The sequence below is a fragment of the Rhinoderma darwinii genome, chromosome 1 (assembly GCF_050947455.1).
Source record: "Rhinoderma darwinii isolate aRhiDar2 chromosome 1, aRhiDar2.hap1, whole genome shotgun sequence".
In the NCBI taxonomy this organism is placed as follows: Eukaryota; Metazoa; Chordata; class Amphibia; order Anura; family Rhinodermatidae; genus Rhinoderma; species Rhinoderma darwinii.
In genome coordinates, this window is record NC_134687.1 from 656,126,119 (window position 1) to 656,146,326 (window position 20,208).

General features: G+C 43.0%; 1 protein-coding gene across 1 annotated transcript in view; it reads left to right on the plus strand.

The window, feature by feature from the left end:
• Positions 1-12,732, plus strand: part of LOC142663940 (uncharacterized) — a 39,542-nt gene extending 26,810 nt beyond the window's left edge. Inside the window, exons 2-7 of the mRNA XM_075842794.1 lie at positions 4,592-4,755; positions 5,249-5,422; positions 5,507-5,630; positions 8,524-8,621; positions 8,780-8,894; positions 11,207-12,732. Coding sequence (XP_075698909.1) covers positions 4,678-4,755; positions 5,249-5,422; positions 5,507-5,630; positions 8,524-8,621; positions 8,780-8,894; positions 11,207-12,723 — 2,106 coding nt within the window. The 5' untranslated portion in view covers positions 4,592-4,677 and the 3' untranslated portion in view covers positions 12,724-12,732. The remainder of the gene's footprint in view (positions 1-4,591; positions 4,756-5,248; positions 5,423-5,506; positions 5,631-8,523; positions 8,622-8,779; positions 8,895-11,206) is intronic.
• The last annotated feature ends 7,476 nt before the right edge of the window (positions 12,733-20,208 follow it).

Consider the following 20,208-nt stretch of genomic DNA (forward strand, 5'->3'; position numbering starts at 1 on the left):
CCTATGGCTCACAACTTATGAAGTGAAGGAAGAAATTTTCATCGTCCATGACGAACATTTCAATCAACCAGATTTGGCGCTTGATGTTTCCGATATCGCGGAGACTTCATCCTGGCTGCCACCTGCCATCCCTGTGACGACAGTAAGTATGGAAGTTCTGGTATATCCGATGCTGCCTGCACAGGTAGCCATGACGGAATGTCAAGCGGTGAAATGCCTAACTTTTCCCAAAATTTAGGGAGATCATCTGGAGAGCGGATGGTGAATTGTCGCCCCTCTATCATGGTCGCTAAACCGAACGGGAATAACCACCGCACCGGCAATTTCTTGACACGTAGCATGTCCGTCACTGGCTTCAGGATCCTCCGTTTAGCCAAGGTGCTGGGAGCTATATCTTGAAAAAAGAGTAATTGTGTCCCTTCATAGAGATATTCCTGTCGTTCCCTCGCCACTTTCAACAGACTTGATGTATCTATGAAACTTAACAGGCCACAAATCACATCTCTCGGCGGTTCGTTCGGTGCAGGCTTCGGTCTCAGCGCCCTGTGAACCCGCTCCACCACCATTTTGTCGGCCCTCTCTTGACCCACGAGGTCAGCAAAGATCTGAATAATCACTTGGGGCAAAGTGTCCCCTGTTACTGCTTCAGGAAGACCCCGCACTCTGATATTCCGGCAGTGACTACGGTTTTCCTGGTCCTCAATCATCAGCTGAGCATTATTTATGTGATTCTGATGAGAAACAAGCATGGTAGAAACAACAGCACTGTGGCTTAAAATGGAGGTCTGGGTTTCCTCCAGTGAATCCACCCTATTCCCAATCTGCTTAATATCCCCTTTTATATCCGCCAGCTCCTTCATTATTGGGGAGATTGCTTGTGTCAGTACCTTTTTGAAAGTAGGAGCGTGACAGCGTGTCTCTGCCCCTCGCTGGTTCTGAGTAAGCTGCAGAGCTGTCTCCCTCTGAGTCGTCATCTCCAGCATCGTCTGCATGCTGTGCCGGCGCCATTTTATACCGGGCCGCAGGAGAAGAAAGTTTCTTCTTCAGGAATTTGTCCATTTCGGACTGATTCTTTCCTTGTTTTGCAGGACCGGGTGAGTCTCTGCCCTTATCCCTTGAAGTTCTCACCATTTTGGTCGGTTATATTGTCTTTGAAGCTGTAGTTTCTAGAGGTGAAGTGAGGAGCTCAGAGATTAAGCTGCCATCACGGTGCGTCGTAACTCCGCCCCCCGTTTTTTACTTTACTTTAAAGAACAAATGCCAAAAAGGTTATTTAAATATTTTTATATATTATTTTAGTTTTTGTACACAACTATATGCCATGTTAAATACCTTTGTGTCAAAAAAGACAAACGTATTGTAGGTATGATAAGTTTATTGGCTAACCAATACACTATTTTTTTCTGTGCTTTGTACATAACTAAAAACTTTAGCTAATTTCTAAAAGTCGTATTACTCCCCTGGGGGTGATTAGATGATTAGATCGCTGGTACAATACACTGTAATTAGGGCTGGGTGATTAATCAAATTCATTTGATTAAGTCACCCTCAATGGATCTGGATGATTCTGTTTTTTAACAGAATAGTTGAATTGATTCTTTAGTGGCGACGTGCTGAAGGAGGAAGCTCCGCCTCGTCACTGCCTGGGCTGCCCCGTCTGACAAGCTGCGCCCCGCTCTGTCCCTGCTTCCCCACAGAACTGCTGTTCTGTACTGTACAAAATTATATGCTACAGAACATCAGTTTTATGGAGAGGCAGAGACTCCTAGTATATGGCCACAACGCCCTGTAGATACAACCGCGCTTTTCAGATCGCATCACCACCCCCCTTTGCAGATCGCACCACCACCCCCCATTGCAGATCTCACTACCACCCCTCCCCCTTTGCAAGTCACACCCCCACTCGCCCTTGTAGATCGCACCCCTTCCCCCCGTTGTAGATGCCAGGATAAAAAGGTATTTGCAGAGGTTAAAAGTTGTGAAGTTACGTACAATAATTATAGTAATACATGTTAAAAAGTTATTTATATAAAAAAAATAATTTCTTAAATGATCTCCTGGTATTACTGTTAAAGAGGCTCTGTCACCATATTATAAGTGACCTATATTGTACATGATGTCATCGGCGCTGTAATGTAGATTACAGCAGTGGTTTTTATTTAGAAAAACGATAATTTTTGACGGAGTTATGACCTATATTAGCTTTATGCTAATGAGTTTCTCAATGGACAACAGGGCGTGTTTTACTTTTTTACAAAGTGGGCATCTTACAGAGGAGTGTATGACGCTGACCAATCAGCTCCATACACTTCTCTCCATTCATTTACACAGCACATAACGATATAGCTATATGCAGAGACATAAACACACTATAACATTACTGCAGTGTCCTTACAATGAATATACATTACCTCCAGCCAGAACGTGATGTGTATTCAGAATCCTGATGACTTCTCTGCACTTCTCTGTGATTTACAGCATAGCAGGCGTAGTTTCGCGAGATTACGCTGTAAGCAGTCATTTACAGCGAGATCTCGCTGTGCTGTAAATCACAGAGAAGTGCAGAGAAATAGTCAGGATTCTGAATACACATCACGTCCTGGCTGGAGGTAATGTATATTCATTGTCAGGACACTGCAGTAATGTTAGTGTGTATGTGGCTGCACATAGCGATATAGCTATATCGCTATGTGCAGAGTAAATGAATGGAGAGAAGTGTGTGACGCTGATTGGTCAGCGTCATACACTTCTCTCCACAACGCCCACTTGGCCATATCGTAAAACACGCCCAGTTGTCCATTGAGGAACTCATTAGCATAAAGCTAATATAGGTCATAACTCCGTCAAAAATGATTGTTTTTCTAAATAAAAAAACACTGCTGTAATTTACATTACAGCGCCGATCACATCATGTACAATATAGGGCACTTATAATGTGGTTACAGAGCCTCTTTATATAAAACAGAAAAAAATAAGAAAATCGAAATTCAAATAGAAAATCGCCCAGGCCTACCTGTAATACTAATGTATCGCAGTATATCGTGATTAGTAATGATGGCAGACCTTCATTACCACCCCAGGCTGCCATGACAACCATCTGCACCCAGTGATCACGTCCTGAGGGGCCTATGAGCTATCAGAGAGGACCACCCCCTCTTTCTAAAAACATAGATTCCACAATCGCTATTGACCGCAGCATCTAAGTAGTTAAATGTCCGGGATCGACATTCTCTCTCATCCTGGCTTTTAGTACGAGGTGTCAGCTGTAATACACCCGCAGCTTGTGGAGCGGGCTCAGCCTGTAAACGCGCTCCATACTTCTCTCCCTGCACTATGACATTCAGTGTTATCATGGAGTTGGCCGTATTTGGACATGACTGATGGATTACTGGCGTCTTTCTTGTTACATTCTAGAAGGGGTTTATGTATTACCACCATTAATTATGTACCATTAATGTTATATAACCGACATATTGAACATGACATTGTAGAGAGCGGAGGAGATAAATGACGTGATGTGTTTATAATCTGTATCTGTCTTACTAGTGACACCCCATTATCTGCACAAGACGACAAACTATTTGTAGCTTTGTTATAATTCCAGGATCGGCTTTTTATGACCACGGTGGAAATAACCTTCAGTGGTGAGACAAGTCTGACTCCGTATTTCACTGTCACATAAACTCGGGGGAGACGTTGTCCTCGTGTTGGGGTCTCTGTGGAATAACTCTTACAACATCCCTAATAATGTCATCCAGTCCTGACCGCAAATGGGAAGACACTTTACAATAATGTTTCTGAGCTCCTTAAACTACATGCTGAAAGAAGTCGTAAAATATCATCATTAATAAGTCCGGACATTATTTTTGAGATGATAACAATTATTTCTAGTTAAAAAAAAATCCATAATAAAACATTTTGTAAGGTGATTTTTTTTCTGTACACATTTGAAATGAACAACTTATCATTACGCCACAATCTCGAGGTGAGGATGATATAACAGTAGTACCCTCCCAAACTCTTAGATAATAAGAGATCACACTGCGTTTTCCCTTTATATATGTCACCTCAGCTGCTGCAGAACCTCGCAGTTAATATCAAACACTTAACTGCATAGTGTGCACCTTCTCTTGTGAGATGTCACCAATGTCTCTCCAGTATCCACCAGGTTGTCAGGAGTCAGGTCTTCATTGTCTGGGGGGAGGGGAAAATATCTTCATTTTACTCTTCTCACCTGAGAGACTTGCCATACATGTCTGATATATGGGGTCCCACCTCTGTGGAGTATGGGGGTGTTGACTGCATTCAGGTGGAGAATGAATGGAGAGGTGACCCACACATGTGCACGACTCTCTCCATTCACTTGTATAGGAGTTCCAAAAACAGCCGAGCACGGCCAGAGGTGGAGCCGCATCTATCAGACATTTCTGGCATATCCTGGGGAGAAATGTCCATGCTGGGAATACCCCTTTATTCCATGTGGTGACGGCTCTCAGAAACTGTTTCATTCAAAGCTCAATAAGTGAGGTTCTGTATGTCACACATGATGTTGTCCCCTGTATGATTTCCATCTTCTCCTTTCTTTATAAAGACGTCTGCGGTACTAGATCCTCCAGTTCCTCCAGTTTTCTCATCTTCTCCTCCACAACGTTCCTTCTCCTGAATGACCCACCAAGAATGGACAAGGACAGGAATGAGATGAGCAGAAGAATATTAGACTTCACCTTGGAGATCATCTACCTGTTGAGCGGAGAGGTAAACTTTTCTACATTATAGAACAAGTCACACATAGGGAAGGGACAATACATAGTAGAAAGTAATAGGCAGAATCCAGTGTCCTGTATAACAGCGTTCAGACCTTCCAAGTGACGTCAAGAATCCTACAGCAGAAAAGCTGAAGATCAGCCACCAATATGGTCAGTTATGTGTCATGTCACCAATGCAGCAATAGTAATGTTGTAGAGCAATGAGAATGACCAGGAACCAGGAGGATCAGGATGACATCTATATAGAAACATAGAAGATGACTGCAGGAGGGGAGCACATTGTCCATCTAGTCCCCCCCAATATTATTTCCTTTTTAGTTTTGGCCTCGTTCTATTTTCTCAATGTTCTTTTGTAGGTGAGGTCTCCAGTATTACAGATGTGGGGGTCACTAGAGCCATGTACAGCGGGGTCACAATCTCCCTCTTTCTACTGAGGGGGGAATACTGTGTTCAGTTCTCTAAGTGTCTCTCTCCATACACAGGAGTACACAATAGTGAAGAAGACATCGGGTGACTGTCCGACTCCCATCATCCATGAGTCAGGAGGATGGAGCAGTAGTCAGAGCCCCATCGCAGAGTATCCCCCTCACTCCCGGATACATGAGAAGAAGATCTTAGAACTGATCTACAAGATGACTGAGCTGCTGACTGGAGAGGTGACACTGCTGGGAATGCTGGGAAATTCTACAGTAACAGCACTGGAGGTGTCTGGGTGATGACTGTATCATTGTGTGTGACAGGTTCCTATAAGGTGTCAGGATGTCACTGTCTATTTCTCCATGGAGGAGTGGGAGTATCTAGAAGGACACAAGGATCTGTACGAGGAGGTCATGATGGAGGACTACCGGCCGCGAACATCACAACGTGAGATATAGATATATAATTTATATATTATTATTTTTGTTGTTGTAGTGTTAATTTTGTCGTGCAGTATATACAGACATGTGATTCCTGATCTCCGATCACATGTTCCTCGCTTTGCTGCAGTGCTGCACTAGGGGATGGTCACAGATTTGTTGTAGAAGTTTCTATATAACTGGTACATGAATTTTTACTAACCACAATCAGATGAGTTGGACAATCACAGAAATTTCTGCCTCCATTTCTCCATGTGTGAACATAGTCTTATATAACCAGTGACTGATCCGCGCTGCTCTTATAATCTCTACAACATGAGGAGTGTAAAGTTCTACCATGTGGGAACAGCGAACATGACAATCATGTGGAGATATAAGAAAGGGTTAAATATCTTCCTTGTAAGACACAATATACAGGGTCACTGGTAGTAATGTAGAATGTGGATCCAGGGATTTGTCCGATTATCAGTCGGGGGGCAGGGAGGTATTTTCCACTTTATGTAGAATTGGGTCTCTGTTGTGTGATGATTGGTTTTCACCTTCCTCTGGATCTACTGGGATTCATTATGTATATTAAATACTTGCATTTCCCATAATTTAACAATAATACATCACCTTTTCTTAGAATTTTGCATTGTGCTGTTCCTATGTTATTCCTCCTAGAAATATATGAATGATTTCACACCCAGGTGTTACCAGCCGGGGGCGTGTCCATACAGTCTGACGACATGGGAAATGGTAACACTCTTTTCTCAATTTAATCTTACATTTTCAGTAGGAATAACAGGGGTACGGCATAACGCAGAGTTCTGAGAAAAGATGCTCCAGAATTGTTGATTCATGGGGAATACTTGTATGTAGTAAACAGACCTGCGAGGAAACCCGACAAGTCCGCTATAAAGAGTGTTTTTTGCCTTCCTCTGGATGAACTGGGTTTGTAAGCCTAAAAAGTTTAAACTTGATGGACTTAGACCTTTTTTAATCCACTAACTATGTAACTATGTAAAATGTCTCTCTCTGTCTATCCCGATCAGCCCTAACATTAAAACCACCTGCCTAATATTGTGTAGGTCGCCTCCATGCTGCCAAAACAGCTCTGACCCATGGAGATGTGGCATCTCCATTGTATCTGGCACAAGACGTTAGCAGATCCTTCAAGTCCTGTAAGTTGTGAGGTACGGCCTCCATGGCTCAGACTTGTTTTTCCAGCACATCCTACAGATAATCGATCGGATTGAGATCTGGGGGGTATTTGGAGCCAAGTCCACTCCGTGGACCATTCCTGATCAGTATATGCAGTGTGGCAGGGGGCATTATCCTGCTGAAAGAGGGCACTGCCGTTAGGAATAACGCTGCAATAAGGGAGTACTTGTCTGCAGCAATGTTTAGGTAGGTGTTACGTGTCAAATTTACATGAATGCCAGGACCAGCAGAACATTGCCCAGATCATCACACTGCCTCCGCTCACTTGTCTTCTTCCCATAATGCAATCTGCTGCCATCTCTTTCCCAGGTAAGCGGCGCACCCGGCTGTCGACATGATGTAAAAGAAAACCGGATTTATCGGACCAGGCCACCTTCTTCCATTGCCCAGTTCTGATACTGCCTATTGTAGGCGCTTTTGCTGGTGGACAGCGGTCAGCATGGGCTCTCTGACTGGTTTGCGGCTACACAGCTCCATACGCAGAAAGCTGCGATGCTCTGCGTGTTCTGACACCTTTCTATTATAGCCAGCAGTGACTTATTCAGTAATTTGTTGTACAGCAACACTTTTGTTGGTTGGGACCAGATGAGCTCCCCATGCACATTAATAAGTCTCGACCGCCAATCACCCTGTACCCGGTACACCGGTTGTCCTTCCTTGGAGCACGTTTGGTAGTTAAGAACCTTTACATATCAGAAACGCCCCACAAGACTGGCAGTGTTGGGGATACTCTGACCAATTTGGCCCTAGTCATTTTACACTTCTCCGTGTTTCAAACACATTAACTTAAAGAACTGACTCTTCACTTCCGGTCTAATATCCCCCCCCCCCCCCCTTGTCAGGTGCCATTGTCATGAGATCATCAATGTTCTTCACTCCACCTGTCAGTGGTTTTAATGTTACCGCTAATCGGTGTATATATGGAGGAGGACTGTGTGGTTTTTCTCTCGTGGTGCTGTCATTGTCTCACAGAAAACAATTACCGATAAATGTAATCATAAATATTATTTTTTTCCCCATTCGCCATAAGAGCACAAGGGAACGGAAACTTGGGGGGTATATAACCATAGAGCTTCCCCCAACACCTCAGTGGTTTCCCATCCCTTGTAGAGAGGAAACTTGGAGTAGTTGTTTTCATTACTACAGGTACTTTGTCTGACCGTGGGTTCCCTCTCATAAAATTTTGAATTCCCTTATAAGCAGGAGGTATTGTCCCAGGGCAACGACTCTTTTGGTTGGCCCGGGGGTCTTATAATAGGACCCCTGCGTCCTGCCGATTTCACGTGTATTCACAACCTTAGGAGGCAAATGCAGCTGAACAGAAAGCCGTTTGTTCCCCACCATTCAATCTGGTAGGCCACAATAGAACTGCGGCTTGCAAAGCACTGGGGCCGCGGCGCATGTGGTGAAAAGCACAACATTGTAATTTTGGCTCTGATCAATAAACATAGAATGGAAGGTGTAGAAAGATCTATCTGATATTATAGCTGAGTAAAAAGCCGTCTTTCCCCGGCGACACTATTGACTCTCATTTGCCCATTGGCCACATCAGGCCTGCAAACTATTAAGTGTTAGGACCCAAACACTATAATTTACGCTCTAAAAATAAATATGGAATTGCAGGTGTTGAGAGAAGTGTCTGATATATAGACAGATATACAGTAGTAATGTGTTCAGTCACTTTGTGTTTCCTACAGATGGATCCAGTAGGAGAAATCCACCAGAGAGATGTCCTAGTCCTCTGTATTCCCAAGACTGTACAAAGGAAAATCACAATGTCCCAGAGAATCATCAGGTAGATGAAGCTGAGCCCTATACCAGATCTATATAGGGGAGTGTGGAGCTTTTTGGTCCTGCGGTCATAGATGTGGTCATAGATTTTGGTAGTTTCTTATTTTATATTCTTCGCACTCTCTGCTGTATTGCACTGAATTGTTACATATGTGAAATCAGGGGGAAGATCTGACTAATAATAAAGCGGAGGATGAAGCAGAAGAAGAGCGGGTGAGGGGCAATCAACAGTGTAAAAGTGAAGTGGAGGAGGAAATTCCAGGAGGAGTTACCACAGGTAAATAACAATGATATTAGAAAGTGAATTGGGAGGTTTGTTAAGGTGAGGTTCCTCCTTAGTTCTACATTACAGTAACATGTCAGACATCGTGTTATGCAGGATCTGAGGGAGCTGTGACTGCACATAGAAGTTCTCTACAAGGTGTTCTATGAATCCGGTCATGTACTAGGCTTTGCATCAGATTTTGGGTGGGCACCAGCAGCGATTAACAGCCGGGATCTGAGAAAACTCCGTTTAACCACTTGAGCACCGAGATCATTGCTGATAGGCGGCTCTCGTTGATATTTCAGTGTTGTTTTTTTGTGGTGTTTTTCCGGCCTTTTTTGTGTTTTTTTGAGGCAGACGTTACATGACAGTTTATAGTCAAATATAAAATGCACTGCACACAATGGTTTGTTTTTTTCTGCCCTTTTGGTGCACCTTTTTCTTTTGTGGCATTTTTTTTCAAAACTCAGCATGCTTCTCTATAGAACCTGGAAAAGATGTTACAAATGTATGACTAAAAAAACCACACATGAAATTCATGTCATTTTTTACAACTCAAGAATTGACACGCAGCAAATTTGTACCAGAAATTTCTACAAATTTTTCCATTCATCTGTATGAGGTTTGCAAAAATTCATGCACAAAAACTTTTTCTATTCACATGAGTCTCAGCTGCAGAAGTTTCTGTAACAAATCTGCCGCGTGTGAATTTACTATAAATTGTAATAAACTGTAATTTGTAATTTACTGTAAATTGTAATAAACTATTAAGTTTTGCGGGAAAGAGTTAAACCTAGTCAACAACAAAAAAACATACATTTTGGTACTTTTTTAATTTTATTTTTTTATTTTTAATATGAGGCTGGGGCAAGAATTGAGGAATTATTAGAGAACACACAAGGTCCCCATGACAACTCTTCACACAAGTCACAGGGGGATTTGTTGTTTTTTTCTATTTGGAGGTAATCTAGTCTCCCAGATCCATGATTATTAGGAAGCTGGTATTTCACATGTAATTATTGTACATACAAAGAAGTTTCAGTGATGATCCCCTGCACTCAGAAGCCACTTCACTAGGTCCACCTTATTAGTACTTGATAGGACCCTCTTTCCCCTTAGAACAGCCTGAATTTGTAGTGGAATGAAATAACAATGTACTGGAAACCTTTTATAACTTCACTCTGTATATTCCACTAGATCCTAAAGATGTTCTATAAAATTGAGATGCGGTGACTGTGCAGCCATTAGGATATACAAACCTCATTGTCATGTCCGTGATTTCAGCCAGAGATGTGTGCTTTGTGTCATGTCGCATTATCTGCGGCCGAGATTAGATTTTCAATGACAATATTAGGTTCTTCTAATAAAGTGATTCCCAGTTGGTATTAAAGCATCAAATGTGTTGGCAGAGGACAGGTGGGATTGCCAGACAAGGTTATGATTTTAAAAAAAATTATTCTTTTTTTTTTATCAAGTTAAGGTTTATGTAATATAAGCGGTGACTGGGTATAGGGCAGAATCCTGGACTTTATCATTGATAGATTTTAAAGCACACCTATGTTTTTATCGAAAAGTTCAAAATAGTCATGCACCTCAGTCCCCAATGATGTTATGATGTTGTGGTCACTGCATAATGCCACGATTTCCTGCAATTCTCTGCAAAAAAAATTTTTTTTGCGTGACTTAAGATCCCCGTACATGCAGCTTATAAGTTATTATTGAGAAATACTTGCAGCAAACATTAGACATCTAGGGTAAAGTGCACATGGGAGTCAGAGAAATTCTGGAACTTCATCAAATATCTATAACAAAACAGAGAGAGAGAGATGCAAGAACCTGCTGCAAGGATTACATGAGAGTGCAGGCAGGCTATGAGTAAAGGGAGCTTTACCAGAGAGAGGCACCCCCATTTTCTGCAGTCTGTCTACTCCTCTGTAACTAGAGACTGAATTTGCAGGACAACCGAGGGTGGACAGCAAATTATAGAAAAGGAGTCACCTAGTGGCAGTAGCTTCATACAGGCTTTGCAAGGATATAACATTTTTTTTTAAGACAGCAAAATTGCTTGATATCCGGTATACTATTAGATTATCACCAGTTTTTAATTAAAAGCTATTTTCCATTTAAAGTGTTTTTCAAAGATTTAGTGGCAGTATTTGGTGCAGTTTTTGAGCTAAAGACAGTGGTGGTTTTAAAGGGAATGGCTCAAACCTTTCCTTCCTGCTGGATCCAAAAACTGCATACAGCCTAATATGTCATAAATTTGTCTACTTTGTGGTTTTGAAAAATATAAAAATCACAAAATCCATTTTTAATCCTAACAGAAGATACCAGAAAGAACTCTGAGGGAAACTTGATGTTTTTGATAAATTATGAAGTAGAAGATGAAGATATCATGCAGCATTCTTCAGGAAAAAAAGTGATTACCATTAATGTACCTCCAGGACTTCACAGTAAAGATCTATCATATAATTCCCCTAATCATGAGAAACCTTCTCCAGACCAATTACAGATTGTTGCCACAAGAAAAGCTCAGAAAGGGGGAAAAAGGTTTCAATGTGGTAAACAGGTCACAAAAATTTCAGGTCTTTTTAAGCGCAGAAGAATTCACACAGGAGAGAAGCCATGTTCATGTCTAGAATGTGGGAAAAGGTTTACATATAAATCAAGTCTTGTTACTCATGAGAGAAGTAACAAAGGGGAAAAGCCGTATTCATGTTCAGAATGTGAGAAATGTTTTACACATAAATCAAGTCTTTCTACACATAAGAGAAGTCACGCAGGAGTGAAGTCATATTCATGTTCAGAATGTGGGAAATGTTTTACATATAAATCACATCTTGTTATACATGAGAGAAGTCACACAGGAGAGAAGCCATATTCATGTTCAGAATGTGGGAAATGTTTTAAAGATAAATCAAGTCTTGTTAAACATGAAAGAAGTCACACAGGTGAGAAGCCATTTTCATGTTCAGAATGTGGGAAATGTTTTACACAAAGATCAAATCTTGTTATACATGAGAGAAGTCACACAAGAGAGAAGCCATATTCATGTTCAGAATGTGGGAAATGTTTTATACATAAATCAAGTCTTACTACACATAAGAGAAGTCACACAGGAGAGAAGTCATATTCATGTTCAGAATGTGGGAAGTGCTTTAGAGATAAATCACATCTTGCTGTACATGAGAGAAGTCACACAGGAGAGAAGCCGTATTCATGTTCAGAATGTGGGAAATGTTTTACAGTTAAATCAAGTCTTGTTAAACATGAGAGAATTCACACAGGAGAGAAGTCCTATTCATGTTCAGAATGTGGGAAATGCTTTTCACGAAAATCAAATCTTATTACACATGAGAGAATTCACACAGGAGAGAAGCCGTATTCATGTTCAGAATGTGGGAAATGTTTTACAGATAAATCAGCTCTTGTTACACATGAGAGAATTCACACAGGAGAGAAGCCATATTCATGTTCAGAATGTGGGAAATGTTTTACACATAAATCTTATCTGGTTATACATAAGAGAATCCACACAGAAGAGAAGCCGTATTCATGTTCAAAATGTGGGAAATGTTTTACAGAGAAATCAAATCATGTTACACATGAGAGAAGTCACACAGGGGAGAAGCCATATTCATGTTCAGAATGTGGGAAATGTTTTACATACAAATCACATCTTGTTATACATGAAAGAATCCACACAGGAGAGAAGCCATATTCATGTTCAGATTGTGGGAAATTATTTTCCCGAAAATCCTCTCTGGTAAGACATGAGAAAACTCACAGAGGGGAGAAGTCACTTTGTTCTATATATGGAAAATGTTTTACATGGAAATAAAATTTTGAAATTTGCAGAAAAAAACCTGTATTCTTGTTTGGAATGTGGGAAAAGCTATAAGGGCAAAAAAAGATTTTTAACTCATCCGATTATTCACAGACAATAACCCCTTGGCGACGCAGCCAATTATGGCCTTGTGAATACAGTCCCATTGCTTTTAAATCTGATGCGTCGCTTTGAGATTAATTTAAACATCCTTTAACCTTTCCCAATATCTGCCGCTTAGATACAGTAATTCTGGAAAAGCATTTCCACAAACCACTGTACATGTATGACGGGGAGTCTGCACCATCACCAGTGGTTGTCAGCTGCACAGTCCTGGCCAAAAGTTTAGAGAATGACACAAATTTTGTTTTTCACAAAATTTGCTGCTACAGTTTTTATAGTGGCAATTTGCATTAACTCTAGATTGTTATGAAGAGGGATCAGATGAATTGCAATTAATTGCAAAGTTATTCCTTGTCATGAAAATTAACATAATCACAAAAACCACCATTTCCACTGCATCTTCTCGTTAGCTCAGGAGAAAGTGTTAACAAGGACAAGGCAGATGATATCACTCTGTCATGCTGATTGAATTATAGGAGAAGATTGGTTTCTTTAAAAGGGGGATGGTTTTTAACATGTCCCTTCTGCCCATTAAGGACAGTGGGGTGATGACATAGGAACGTCTGCACGCATGTGCGACTGTGCTCTCCCCACGATCCTCTCTCTTCCATGCTGAACACCGTCAATGTCGTGCACTGCTAGCCTTCAGAAACCACTGCTGAAGACCCTGGCTTGACCCCTGGAGTGCGTTGTAATATCATTTAAGCAGACCAATTGACCGCCCTGAGCCTGACGCCCTCTCCCTTCTTTAAATGTGTGTGATGCTTGTCTGCTGTGACACCACAGATATATTTGCTGGCCTGCCGTGATACTGCTGCTACTGTGCTATTGTCTCTGTGCTGCTCCACCTGTACTTCTCCATCTGTGTTGCCCCATCTATTATGGTTGACCTGGCCTCCCTGTAGCTTTGGGATTAATCGATCTTAGGGGCTTTGGAGTGCCCTGAACTTTTGACTTGACCGCATATGAGGAATAGGTTGCTAAACATAAAAGTGAGCCACTAGATAAGCTATATATCTATATTTTATATATGCTTGCCTGCTCTTAGGAAACAGTTGGCTGAATACTTGTGATAAAACCTGGGACAAATTTACATTGAATTTGCATGAAGGTTATTTTTCTGAATAGTCCTTTATGTGCATAGCCTGCACTGGTCCGCAATAGCCAGTAACCGTGTGCAAAAGTGATCTATATCAAGCTTTTCATCTCAGTGATTGGATGCTACAGACGACGGAATACAAAGTAAAAGCTAGGTCAATATTTGTGATGAATCCCGGATAAATGTGCAATGAATAATTACGAAGTTAATACATGGATTCGTTGTGGATAATTCAACGTCAAACAGTTGCTCTAGATTCATTCATATTTATTTTATTAAGAAAAGGTTTTCACAGAAGAAGTGTCGGAAAAAAATGCTCACGGGAAAAAGAAGCGACATGCCCTATCTTGAGGCGTTTTCCGGCTCAAAAACCCCACTAAAATCAAGACTGAAAAAACGCCTTTTTTTGAAAAAAAAACGCTCGCGTTTTGTTCCTTTGCCTATTGGAGAAAGGTAAAAAACAAAACAAAACGCGGCACAAACCACCTGTGATGCAAAACCACTTCCCGAAAAATAGAGCTGATTTTTACAGGCAGAATTTTCTGACTGCAAAAAACTCCATGTGAACATACCCTATGAGGGAGTTTATATAAGGCTTTTAGACTGGGCTTTTACTACATCCGCTATAATATTTTCTCTTGAGTTTGTACAAAATAAGATTACATTCACAATTTTTCATAGCATTGCAATATTTTCCTATCAATTCATTATGTAGAATTAATTGAATGTTAAGTCCTTATCTTTTGTAGTCTGTAAGGAGGGCGTAGGGAGGGGGGGGGATGGGGTCTTGAGTCTTCAGTTTTCCCTCTGTCTTTATTCTTCCTGATTCAATTCTTTTCAACACTTTTTTTTAATCTAGTAAATATTTCCCTCAACACAGCAAAGCAGAAATACATTCTCTCTAAGTATCATTCCTATATTGGAGTTAAAATGGCAGTATAGAATACAAGACAAGATGGTGGAGATAGTTAATTTCTTACACATTTCATCCTTTTGATAATATCATTATCACACACATATATATATTATTATTTTCACTAACTAACTATCATCCTTCCTGTCCTGGAAACGGCTCCTGAGACAGTCCGTACTTCACAGAGTATACAGATAAGCGGCATAGACCATGAGATGTCAGACCTCTATTCTTGACTATTCCATGGTAGCCATCTCCACTATCCGCACATTGTATTGATAGCAAAACACACACACACACACATACACACACACACACACATCCCCTATCTATTTTAGATAACCACAGCTGGCCAGAGATGCATCACATCAAAAAGACCACCCCCGGTGAAATCACTCTCAGAGCATTAACTCTTCGTTAAGGGTTGTGCTCAAACTGCTGGGGTGCATCTGTGGGACCCTCCTCTCTTAGATGATATCCTCCCCCTACTCTCAAACAGCTGAGGGGTCTTCAGGAGAGGCGGGTAGTTGAGCTGGGTGTCAGACGATCAACTCTGTAGCTGTTTTGTCATCATGCCAGGGGGAATAGATGTATCCAACTTTTTACTGCAACAAGAAACACAAAAAATTTATAATTTCCAGGAAATTAAGAGAATTAAAATCGGTCCTATCACTACCACTATGGGTTTCAGCAATCTAGAAAGAATATTATTAAACCAGACACCAATAGATCCCATCCAGGAAAAGGGATCCCTCCTTAGATAGATCTCTAGCTCTTTTCTGCAATTCCTTTACTTTATTCATGTGCCTCTATGGGGTCATGTGAGTCTTCAATCCAGGTGAAACATTCTTCACCTATAACAGCACAAGTTCCACCTTCTGTTGCTAATAGATAAGCAAGAGCCATTCTATTTTGGAGGACAGGAACATCTGTTTCTCCAACGTGTACCTTAAGTAAATTGACTTTGCCCCTTTAATTCTGGCTATGTGATCAGAATACATAGGCCCTATGCACATAGTGGGTGTATTGAGGAGGCCAGCAATTTCTAAATATGTTCCTTGGTCTGAGAGAGTATTGTGAGCAGTGTGATTTACAGCTATTTCATCATCATAGCTATAGTCTGTGAGATTGAAGTCATTCATTGATATTGGTCACCAATTAAAGGGATTCCTTTATGATTTGCTGGAACATGAGAACAGATCCAACAGTCAATGTGTCCTGCTGTTTGTTGATGTAGAAGCCAAATGGAGTTCTTCCGCCGTTCTCCATTCACCTGTATACAATAGCAAAAGATAAAAAAGAGCAGGCAGGACAGCAAATGCTTTTTTGACATTTTTCTATAGTCAATCCTCCTTTCTCCGAGTGGCCTCACCCTTTTTACACAGATCTGCGTCACCTGACCTGAATGTTCAACTTTTTACAGTGAGAATTGTGAATCCAGTTGTAACACCCATGGCCATGGACCGTCAGGTTTACTCACCTCCTGACGGCCGCAGCCATGGATCAGTGAGCGCTGGCCCGCATCTCCTCAGGAGACGCCAGCGCTCACTTCCGCTTCACTCTGCTGTGTCATGTAGGGTGTGCGCGCATGCTCGTGCTCGGTCTTAAATGGCCAGCGCGCGCACCTGAATCTGTTACTAAATTAGCCCATGATCCTGGACTATAAGAAGTGCCCTGCCCCTTCCTGACTTGCCTGAGCATTTTCGCCATTTATCTATGTTCGTCTCTGCAAATGGTCCCTTAAGTGTCTTCCAGTTCCCAGTGTTCCCGTTCCTGCTACCTGTATCCCGTGTTACCCTGGTCCAAGTCCGTGGAGAGTTGGAGTCGTGTTGCGCTGAGCACCACACCTTCGGTCTGCCTGCTACTAAGGTCCCATCCGAGCCTATCCTGCTACTGTCTGAAGTTACCACAGGTACACCTATACGAACTATAGACTTTGACTTGTATCCTGTTGGCCAGCTACCATACCGTCAAGGCGGTACGACACAGTGGGTCCACGCACCCTACATGATAATACGCTCAGGCCATGGACCCCACTGGTCCGCCTAAGACTATGTAGATGTCTCAAGCGATGCAGGCAGATCTGCGAGAACTGAGTTCACGACAGGACCAACTCCTCCTGGCCGTGAATTCTATTTCATAGCGGCTAGATGCACAAGATGCAGCTTCCTCAGTTCCTCTTCTGACTGATTCTCCTGCAGCACCTCCTGTCTGCACCGGTGTTGATCCCCGATTCTCGCTACCGCTACCACCCCGTTACAATGGAGATGCGAGTACGTGCAGGGGATTCCTTAACCAATGCCAGATCCACTTCTCTCTTCATGCCAGAGCATTTCCGTCTGATGGTGCCAGGAGTGCCTCCATTGTTTCTCTGCTCACTGGGAGGGTCCTAGCGTGGGGGAACCCGATCTGGCAATGACAGGGACCAGAGACCCGTGACTTCCAGGGGTTCCTCCGGACATTTCGCACTGTGTTTGAGGAGCCTGGACCAGTCTTGTCGGCAGTGGCCTCCTTGCTGAACCTGCGCCAGGGAGACACCTCCATGGGCGAGTACGCAATTCAATTCCATACCCTAGCAGGAGAGCTGTCCTGGAACAACGAGGCGCTAGTGTCTACATTCTGGCAGGGGTTATCATCTGAGACCAAGGATGAACTAGCTGTTTGTGATCTCCCATCCACCCTGGACGCCCTCATTTTGCTTGCCACCCGGGTTGATATGAGGCTCCGGGAACGATCCCAGGAGATTCGTCAGGAGAGAGGACTCCCTAGGCTAGCTCCTACTTTCCAGCAGTTTCCGTCACCCTCACCAGGTGGCCCACCTGCGGAGCCTATGCAGGTAGACCGGCTTAAATGATCCGTTCAGGAGAAACAGCGCAGACGCACTTCGGGACTTTGTCTTTATTGAAGCCTCGGAGGCCATGTCATTCGTCTGCGTCCTCAGAAGCCAATAAACCCCAACATCTAGGATTGATTGGGGAGACAACCCTAGGCGATACTGCGCTGGACAGAGACTTTTCTTGTAAACTGTCCATCCCCATGACGATTGTGTCCGGCGAGAAGAACCACCGGGTCTCTGCCTATGTTGAATCTGGGCCCACAGAAAGTTTTATCCACAAGGATCTAGTGGATCTCCTCCAGTTGTCTACGACCTCTCTGGAGAGGCAATTGATCGCCGCCTCAGTGAATGGACTATCTCTGCCAGACCTGATTGTAGCTGTGACCAAACCGCTGAGGCTCCAAGTAGGAGCTCTTCATTCCGAACTCCTCTCATTTCTTGTTCTACTCAAGGCTGTCAATCCTGTACTGCTGGGCCTGCCCTGGCTCCAACTACATGCCCCAGTTCTGGACTGGAATTCCGGAGAGGTTCTCCAGTGGGGTCCCAAGTGCCTCGACTGCTGCCTGGGGCAGATCCATCTGGCCCCACCTCCTCATCCTCAGTCTTTCACAGGATTGCCTACTCATTATGCTATGTTCTTGAATGTCTTCAGCAAGAAGGAGGCGGAGACGCTGCCCCCACACCGGTCGTATGACTGTCCTATCGAGCTGGTACCCGATGCATCCCTTCCCCGTGGTAGGGTATATCTTCTCTCCTTGCCAGAGACTCAGTCCATGTCCGCCTACATTAAAGAGAATCTGGAGAGGGGTTTCATATGGAAGTCCTCCTCCCCAGCAGGAGCCGGGTTCTTCTTTGTTAGGAAAAAGGACGGTTCTCTGCGACCTTGCATCGACTACCGGGGTCTCAATCAGATCACGGTCAAGAATAGATATCCGTTGCCATTGATTTCTGAGCTTTTTGACTGCATACGAGGAGCTAAAAAAAAATTCCTAAGTAGATCTGCGTGGGGCTTACAACCTAATCTGGATTCGCTGGGGTGACGAGTGGAAGACGGCATTTAACACCCGAGATGGGCGCTATGAATATCTGGTGATGCCCTACGGCCTGTGTAATGCTCCCGCGGTCTTTCAAGAATTTGTCAATGACATCTTCCGGGATCTCGTCTGTGTGTGTTGTGGTCTATCTTGATGATATATTAATTTTTTCCCCAGATCCTATGACTCATCAGAGACATGTCCGCCAAGTTCTGTTGCGATTGAGGGAGAATCGCCTGTATGCCAAGCTGGAGAAGTGCATGTTTGAGAGGAGTTCTCTCTACCCTTCCTGGGCTACATAATCTCGGACCAAGGTCTCAAGATGGATCCGGAGAAAGTGAGGGCTGTACTGGAATGGCCTCGCCCTCACGACTTAAGGTCCATACAGCGTTTTCTGGGATTTGAAATTTTTTACCGGCAGTTCATTCCAAACTTCTCACTGACCGCTCCTATCTCTACCCTCACCAAGAAAGGCATGAACGCCAAGATGTGGACTCCAGAGGTGGAATCCACATTTAATAGCCTGAAGAGTGCCTTCACGTCAGCCTCCACCCTCCATCATCCTGATATATCTAGACAGTTTTTGTTGGAGGTGGATGCCTCCTCTGTTGGTGCTGGCACACTCCTGTTCCAGAGAGGTTCCAAGTGCAAGGCAATAGTATGTGGCTATTACTCTAAACTCTTCTCTTCTGCAGAATGCAACTACTCAATTGGGGATCGTGAGTATCTGGCCATCAATTTGGCTCTGGAGGAGTGGAGACATCTACTAGAGGGCGCAGTTCAACCCATCCCGATATTCACGGACCACAAGAATCTCACCTATCTCCAGACAGCCCAACGGCTGACCCTTCATCAGGCCAGGTTGTCGCTGTTCTTTGCCCGGTTCCAGTTTGAGCTCGACTACCACCCAGCCGACGAGAATATGAGGGCCGATGCCTTGTTCAGGTCATTCGAGACAGAGGACACCATGGAGGCTCCACAAAATATTATTGATCCGTCTTGTATTGTCTCTGTCAACCCCCTGCAAGTTAGAGACATCCCTCCGGGCTTGTACCCGAGTAAGGTTTGTTTGCTGACAGATTTTAGTTATCTAGTTTTTTAAGACACCATTTGCTCTTTCAACATTTCTGCAAATACCTGCCCCGTGAAATGTGTCCCACGGTCAGACTCTACGTCTCAGGTAGGCCATATCTGCACACAATCTCATATATCATTTTCTTAGCTGTCACTACAGCTGTTACCTTAGCAACAGGCCATGCTTATACCCAAGAGGAGAAGATGTCTACACATACTAAGACATACTCATAAACACCACATTTAGGTAGTTGAATGTAGTCTATCTGCAATGGGTAGTCAGGTTTTACAAGTTGTTTCAGCTGTATCCTAGTCATTTTGCCTGCATTGTGTTTGGCACAAATCATGCATTTATTTCACCATTTTGTCGCAAATTGTGAGAAGCTGGGTGCAACCCAAAATTTACTTACAATATCAACCA